The sequence below is a fragment of the Triticum urartu genome, chromosome 5 (genome assembly GCF_003073215.2).
Source record: "Triticum urartu cultivar G1812 chromosome 5, Tu2.1, whole genome shotgun sequence".
Lineage (NCBI taxonomy): Eukaryota > Viridiplantae > Streptophyta > Magnoliopsida > Poales > Poaceae > Triticum > Triticum urartu.
Window position 1 is genome coordinate 258,068,714 of NC_053026.1, and position 8,555 is coordinate 258,077,268.

Here is an 8,555-nt window from a genome sequence, read left to right on the forward strand (position 1 = left end):
AATGAGCATCACCATCATCATGGGAGGTTTGTGCTCCAGGCTCTCTAGTGATTAAGTAAGACTCTTAAGATATTCATCAGGCAAAGAAATCCCCTTTCTCTTCCAACTCGAGCAGATCACGAGAATAATGGGTGGCCTTGCAGGTCTGGTAGACCATGAAGGTGATGACGGTGTCAAGAACACAGATCATGGAGTGAATGTAGGCGATGAGGAGCCCTTCGCAAACCATGGCCGAGCTTATCCTGCCGTCGATCATGTACAGCTTCATGACTCTGAGCTGGAACAGCCCCTCCACGGCTGTGGTGGCGAGGCTGGCCGGCAGCGCCACGGCGACGGCGGTGGCGGCGTCGCCCCGGACGAGCAGCAGCGCCTTGAGGACCGCGTGGCAGCCGCCCCGGCCCTCGGCGGCCGCGACGACGGTGGCGAGGTTGCAGACGGCGGCGGCGTTGGCGAGCGCGACGGAGTAGACGATGACGCCCACGGCCGAGAGCGCCAGCACGGCCCTGCCGTCGGAGCCCAGCCGCAGCGCCTCCGCGGCATTGAAGGCCGCGAGCAGCGCGGCGAACACGGCCGCGTTGGCGAGCAGGAGCGCCGCGAAGTTGGCGAGCTGCGTCCGCGCCATCGCCGGGTAGCGGCCGCACGACGCGGGAAGCGCCGACAGCTCGTGGCGGCGCTGCTTCCGCGGCGGCGGCGGCGGCGGCTGCATGGCGCGCACGGCGCAGGCCTTGGCGAGGAGCAGGAAGGAGAGGGAGAAGGGCAGGGTGGCGAGGAAGGAGAAGACGGACTGCGACAGCTTGTGATTGAGGAGGAAGAGGAGCTGGGACGCCGGCGGGAAGCCCGCGGCGACGAGGACGCGGCGGAGGCGGAGGGAGAGCGGCGGGAGGAGGGACGCCGCGGGCGAGCGGGAGAGGAGCGTGGCGGCGGAGAAGGGGAGCGCGAGCAGCGCCGCCGCGGAGGCCGCCGGGTGGTAGTGCGAGAAGAAGGCGTGGAGCGCCGCCCTCATGATCTTGGTGGCGCTCCCCATTGCCGCGCTGGCTCCTCGCCGATGGTCTTGGATTGCTTTCAACTTCTTTTTTGTTGAAGATGGTGCTCCTCTGCGGGTGTCCGTGGAGTGGAGGGGTTTGGAGTTGAGGGGTGTGGTTTGAGCGTTTGAATGTGGAGCAGAGAGAATGTGGCAGGCATCATGTATCGTTTCTCTCCTGCTGCATGTTGGGTAGGATGTGATATCGTCCACCTGCTGCTCCAACAACTCCTGCGATCTGTGCTTCTATTCAGGAATTCATTTATTTATATTTTACAAATAATAATGATTCTGCTAGTTGGAGTCCCTTATGTCTAAGTCGTTCTCTCACGCAATAGCTATATGTAAGTCGCTTGAATTTAGAAACTTGGGTCAGTCGAATTTCGTGTGAAGGAAAGAACGGCTGAAGGGAAGGAACGAGCTCACCGGAGGGAAGGAAAAAGCTCGCCGGAGAGGCACTCTAGGTCTATCTTAGGGTGGCAGGCAACCCCATTATCTATCATAGGGGTGTAGGCGGGTGGTGCAGGTTCGCCGGACAAAAACTAGCCATCGCCGGGGCTAGAGGGATGGCCGGGGGCGGCGGCAGCACAACGGTGGGCGACGGTTGAGGAGAGGGCAGTCCAGCCGGTGATCCATGGGGACGGTTAGGGAAGATAAAGATCGAACATAGTGGGAAAGAAGAGAAACAATGTGAAACTATTTCAAGGTTGAAGATGAAGCCCTAGATGTTGGATTCAATTGACATATAAAATTACTCCCTTCGTCCCAAAATATAATAACGTTTTTAACATTATACTAGTGTAAAAAACATTCTTATATTCTAAAACGGAGGAAGTAGTAAGTGTGAGTTTTCAGTAAACGATGATTCCACTTCGATCGATACAGTGCCACGGAGTGCCTAAAAAATGCAAGAAAATGTTGGAGCGGAAAAGTGGATTGCTGGTAGTATTTTACATTTCGTAAAATAAATAGAAAAGCCAAACCCTCATATTGCAAGGTGATGTGCATAACATTGAGCTCTTCGTACAGTTATGTTGGATTTTCTAACTAGCGCTAGGATCCAGATACTCTTGCGCAGGGAAGATGATTTGTAGCATCTGGTGCTTCACATCCCTACATGAACGTTTAGTTCAAAAAGTACCGGAAAATTAAATAAAAATCAAGGTTTCCGGATGTGAAACCTGGATGCCCAATCTATTTTCATGTGAAATTTCATGAAAAAATATCAGAAAACATATTCATGGCAAAGAAGACAAAAAGCTCCCTATGTATAGAAAACCATTTGTTTTGATGGATTTTAGTTTGGATTGTATTTTTCATCCCTACAGATACATTTTCTGGTATTTTTTTTACAAAACTTCATATAGGAGTAGATTGAGCACCCAAGTTTGAGATCCCAAGATTTCAGATTTTTTTGAATTTTCTGGCATTTTTTGAATTTAATTTCCATACAGGGGAATAGAGCACAGGTGCTCCTGTGTATTTTCCTCTCGCGCAGCTGCTATACTTGGCAACAGATTCGATTGCTGATGTTGTTAAATATTGCGTCACGTAGCCGCCTCTTGACCCAGCCAGCCGCCGCCTCCAAAAAGCTAGGGTAGTCTTCCTCCCGCTGGCGCCGGCTGCGGTCCGTCCCGTCTCCGGTGGTCTTAGGGCCATAGAGGCGGAGTGGATCTTGCCCCTTGCCGATGGAAGGGCTCTGTTTTTAGATTTTTTTTTGAGCTTTGTTAGAGTTTGTGTCCTGTTCAGGAAGGCGAGACGGCGGCGGCTCCCTGAAGATGAAATAAAGGTTTCCCCGTCTAGCCCCCGTTCCGGTGATGCGTCTAGCGTTATCGGTGAGCGTGTGGAGGTGTGTCTCCGGCGGATCTCTCTTTGATGGATTTGCTCGGATATGTTCATCGTTCGTTTTCATTCGCGTGTCTTTAGGTTGGATCCTTTTAATCTGCACTCTTCATCTGCGGCGGTTACTGTTCTGGTGTGTTGGTTTTATGGGGCCTTAGCACGACGACTTCCCGACTGTCTACTACAACAAGGTTTGCCCGGCTCCGGCGAGGGAGGGGCGATGACAGCGGCGCGCCTTCAGCTTGTTTCAGTGCTTGTAGTCATCGCTAGATGATCTACAAATCTGGATGTAATTTTTATTATTTCTAGTGTTCGTTGTACTATCATGATTGAAAACGAATAGATTAAAAGTTTTTCGCAGAAAAAATATTGCGTCACGTACATAAAAGAGGACAAGGGAATGTGCGTTGGTGGTGAACTGGACCTTTTTGATAGGACCTGCCAAAAAAGACCAGAAACAGGACACCACATCACAAAATCACCATCTCCTTCTGGTACAAGTGAAGTGAGATATATTATGACGCAACAAGGCGAATTTGCCTTTACCTCACTATGGATCACAAATCCCCATAAATCACGAATTCCCAGTCATGCAAGCCATCACTACACATATGTACGATGTATGTAGTAGAAAAAAAGACGTATTTAAACAGGATTTTGGCGTGAAGATTATAAACACCAGAACAGCACATGCTGCAATGATTGATCATCGTCAATGTGTATGCTACAGTAACACTGCTTTCCATTAATCCATTAATTAGGAAAAAAAAGGCAGCCAAAGAAGAATTAGCATCACAAAGAAGTCGTACTTTTAGACCCTAATTGCGACTAATTCACTGAGCTAGTCGTAGTTTAGTGAGTTGATAGTGCCCCTGCCCCTGGCAAATGCCACTGATCAAGGCGATGAAGCCAATTCAGTCTCGCGCACTAGGTAGACTGCATGGGACTGTACCAACGTGCCGCACTACCTGCACTGCCGTGTGGACTACTAATACATACTCCGGAGTACAGAAAATATTTTTAGTTTATAAAGGCGCAAACGGAAAATTAACACGGATATATCAAACCAGTGACCAGTCTTTCTCAAGGGCCACACCAAAAGGCGACCGCCAACTTTGTTTAACTCCTACGCGACCACCATTCACCGACATGTGATCTCTGCCTCCGCGCGCACACACACTAATTATAGTCTAATCGCGCGGCAGCACTATGCTCATATCACAATATCTCTTCTTTTTCCTTTAGACAAAAGAAGGAGCAGGATCATATAAAATCACTTTGGCGCATTCATTAGTCCATTCACCCAGCTGCTAATCATTTGAGCCCAAGCAAAGTAAATCTCTAGAATAACGTTCCAACGACAGATGATTTCCCGTATTACTGTCTGGAGATGATCAACGATGAGTAGCAGCTAACAGGACATGGTAGAGAGGTTTGTTAGCTGTTAATTATAGGTGAGTTGTCCAAGTGCACGAGCCTATGGAAAAGTAGAGCGGCCACTTACCCTTGACAAACAGCGAGCCTTTGGTACCATCCGTAAGCAGGATTTGATTTTAGTACCATGGAAGCTGTTGAGGAGCACAAGGCCGGGAGCATGTGAAGCAGCTCGTCTGTCGAGCGAGCACTCCGTGTTGCTGTTGCCAGCCATCCACATGTCCAGAATGGGGTGAGCAACGGTCAAAGGCATCAACCAACTTTAGAATGTGACGGGCGGTTCGCGTCGACCTGAAGCACAGAATTCTCTCTCCTGGGCTTGATCTGAATTTGTAGCTCGCACAGAGAAATATGTTCCTTCGGTTTACTATCCTGCCAAAGCGCAGTTTCAGATACAATCATAGAGCAGCAAATGCTAGCCGACAGTTTCAGCAGCGCAATCATTAGCGACCCAAAGAGAATGAATGAATCATACCTTAAGGTCCTTGTTGGTGACCCTGGTTATCATGCAGAATTGCTTGGCTTTCAGCTGCAGTCTAAAAAAGGGCAAACAGCATATATATATATATATATATATATATGTGTGATGATCCTGTTTGCGCCTTTATAGACTATAGAGAATGGGAAAATGTGATGATCCACCATTCAGGTCTAATATGGTAGGTTAACAGGACTTAAACACAAAGGATGAACGGGAGATAACTAATCACAACCCAAAAACCAGCAGACCATTTACTGCAAATACTAGATGAAGATGTGTTCAGGGAACACGCGTACCATTCTCAAACCAGAATTACGGACCCTCCATACCAGGTTCAGCTAAATATGCTGATACAACTGTCTTCGCTAATACAAAAAAGTGCAACATCTACATAAATCCTATTATTTCTGGAAATGAGGATTGAGGAGCCCAGAGATCTCAAGAAATCCAACACGCTCACGCCCACCAAATATCTTCTTCAGTTTCTCGTCGCAGACTATTATCTTCTTGTTCTCGGGATCCTGCTTGCAAAAACACATAGATTCAGAAGAAAAAAAACTGCTATATGGAAACAGAAGGTATTGCTTACAAGGTTAACTAGAACTATGACAACCAATTATCTTAGTATGTCTCCTTTTAGTGGCAGCCAATTTCTTTTTTTAGTACCACTCTAGTCTCTTACTGAACAATGAACATGACAAAAATGGTCTTATATAAAAATAAAATAAAAATCAATGACTGGCTTATCTTCTATGGGACAATACAGTTAAACCTCTTCCACAGCAGACAATATTTAATTTTGGTTCCGGTGCTATTAGTACATATACCACATTTCAATCCACAAAGGTAAGTAGTAATACATAAGCAGCATTTGGATCCAAATAGGTAATGTTATGAACTAGGTAATCTGTGAGTGGGGATGAACTGGTCAAGAAAGAACCTGGAAGACTGAACGCACAACGGTGGCCACTTGTTTGTTAAACTAAAGATCTTATAAGTAACTAACAGATAATCCAGGGACAAGCTAATGATAAAGAATAACTAACATGCAGGTCTTCTCCCAGAATGCATCCACAACAGGTAAGTACACTAATAGTTACAAGAACAATGGCAACTGAGGATAATTTTTTTATGCAGGCCATGAAATTATAAAAGATTGAAGGCCACATCAGAACTTAAAGTTACTAGCAGTGGATGTTCAGTAAGCACGTTCACAGTAATAGCATCTTTGGCTTGTGGTCCAGGCAAATATGGGCCCTGTGTTTGAATATGTGTGTGCGTGGGCAGTTATAATGATTCATACAGCACTGAGACTGGGAGGTTCAACCTTTTAAGTTAAAGCTTGCATTAATGAGGTGGTTTCCTTGAAAATATTATGTGCCTTCTATGTAAACTACATCTGTGCATATGGCATACCTTTACAAGATTGGCAAGAAATACGGATACAGTAATGTTGTGGAAATTCTCTACTAGCACTCTATTTTACTTTTCTATTTGTAGATAGGTTATTAGTTAATCAAGAGGGTTAAATAATGTCATACTGCAATACAGTCTGTATGATAAAGTAGTGTCCCTTTATTTTGCAACAGACATAAAATAAGATTGCAATCCTTTCTGTTATCACTAGTTTCCAAAGTAATGACCGACTCATTTTTCTGTCCTTATTACGGGTAAAAATAATGGTATGAGAACTTCACAGATATTTCGGCACAAGCGAGTGCCCAGTCACAAGCATGCTATCTGCAACTGAGCTACCTACGTGGAAGGTGCTTAGTAGTCAGGCCTATAATGTAACCAAGTGGGGCAATGTGCCACATTCCAAGGTCTTACATGCACAGGTTCCTCATTTTGGGATGTTTCTTTAATAATCTTGCTGCAGGTGTGTGCATGAAATCGATTTTCTGCATGTGCATATTTCAAATTTTAGACCTCATGTGGACCGTGGGTATTTCTCATGTACTCCCTCCGTTCCAAATTACTCGTCGTAGAAATGAATGTATCTAGAACTAAAATACATCTAGATACATCCATTTCTGCGACGAGTAATTCGGAACGGAGGGAGTACCAGATTGCCTGTGCACTAGTAATCCTTAGCAGTTTCTATGTAAACACGAAAGGGAAGTGCCAGCCTTGTAGTTCGCATACATATCAGAGTACACCTTTGAACCTCTTTCCATATTACAGCCAGGGTTTAATATTTCACTGAAATTCGTCATAATACAGACAGGACAAATTCAAACTAAATTTTTGGGTTTTGTAAAAAAAATTCATTTTTCATGAGACCTAAATAATTTCGAACTTACAAATACTCTGGTCATTAGGATGGGCCGATGGGGGCTGTTAGTTTTGGCTGTGTGCGTCTTAGCTATGCATAGGCTAGGTGCTGCTCATCATGCTTTGTATCCGCTTGATGCAATATTATGAGATAATAAAACTGCCCTTTATCGAAAAAATTAGGATGGTGAATGAGTAACTTCCATAGTCAAGTTTAAACCCTGACCACAGTCCGCATTTATGTTCAGAAGATTTGCATCATTTTAAGGTCAATCCTACAGATTTACACAAGGGCGCTGGCCAACGACATAACCAGACAATGAGCTTATTCCCAAATTCAGTGCTTGCATGGTCATCCCTAAATCGAACAAAACAGGCAAATACCCCAAATTTCCCGCCAGCACAGGATTGAAATCTGAGCCCATCGCAACATACAGCATGGGTGGTCCATACTCAATAGTCCCACACAGACCCTCACCCAAGCCCTTCCTATTATTCACTTGACCATAGACAACGTAGTTCCGCATCCTGCTTTTGCCTATACAACATTTCAGGAAAAAACTAGCAAACTACTGAGGCTACAAATCCAACCGAGATATTGAAATACCTTCATCCACAAACCATGAAACTAGATACACAAACAGCACTCCATGAAACATACCGTTAATTATCAAAATCCACGCCGATGGAACAAATAACATCGAAGTTGCAGGCACAAAACTATCATACCTATAGTACCATTTACACCTAATAAACCCCTAAAATGGAATTAAACATCAAGGAATGAGAGACGAGAAGGGAGTGGTTTACCTGGAGGTTGTTTCCCTTGATGTGCGCCCAGATGATCTTGAGCGCCTCTGTCCGGGGCAGCTCCGCCGCGCCTCCGACAAACTCCCTTAGCTCCGGAGAAATCGGCTTAGGCTTCATGATCCCGCTCGCTGCCCTCTTCTTCTTCGGCTTCGGCTTCCCTTCCGCCTCCGCCTCCGCCTCCACCCCAGCCCCCTCTGCCGCTGCCGCGACAACCCTGACCGCCACGCGCCCGGCCACTGGCGCCCTCAACCGGAACGCGACCACCGAGGCAGAAGCCACGGGCGGGCCACGCCTCAGCGCCGCGGGAAACGCGAGGAGCTCGCCGGAGCGGATGGCCGTCGCCGACATCGCCGGTGGGTGCGCAGCTCAGGGTTTTGGGCGCGGGTTAATGGGGATAGGGTTTGTGGTGGTGGCGAAGTGATGAGGTGCGAGTGAGAGGCCTCGGTGGACTAGTAGAACGGGTGGGGCGCGCGTCAGCCGTCGGATGGGCAATGGGGGAGTGGTCGGACGGCTGGTATTGGCGCAAGCGCGTGCGTTTGAAAACCTTATCCGCTTCGTGGGAGGCAACGGTAGGATAAATCAATAGCGCCAGCGGAGAGCAAATTACACAAGACCACCGTTTTATAGGTTGTCTCCGAAAGGATGATTTGTTGAATCTGTTTCAAGAACGACGACCCAAGAGAAAAAACAGTT

At 46.8% G+C, this 8,555-nt stretch overlaps 1 protein-coding gene across 1 annotated transcript; it reads right to left on the reverse strand.

Annotated features, from left to right (window-relative positions):
• Nucleotides 1-4,996: 4,996 nt before the first annotated feature.
• Nucleotides 4,997-8,306, reverse strand: LOC125508536 (protein TRI1). The gene is made up of 2 exons (XM_048673261.1): nt 7,863-8,306; nt 4,997-5,299 (listed from the first exon to the last, which is right to left on the reverse strand). Exons 1-2 carry the CDS (start codon nt 8,208-8,210, stop codon nt 5,180-5,182), a joined length of 468 nt encoding a protein of 155 aa, XP_048529218.1. The 5' UTR covers nt 8,211-8,306; the 3' UTR covers nt 4,997-5,179.
• Nucleotides 8,307-8,555: the final 249 nt, after the last annotated feature.

Bases quoted from the DNA above. Each gene is read 5' to 3' on its own strand.
- LOC125508536 (XM_048673261.1), bottom strand. From the start codon at position 8,210: ATGTCGGCGACGGCCATCCGCTCCGGCGAGCTCCTCGCGTTTCCCGCG. The intron at 5,300-7,862 runs GTAAACCACTCC...TTTTGCAAGCAG, and splicing joins TCAAGGGAAACAACCTCCAG to GATCCCGAGAACAAGAAGAT.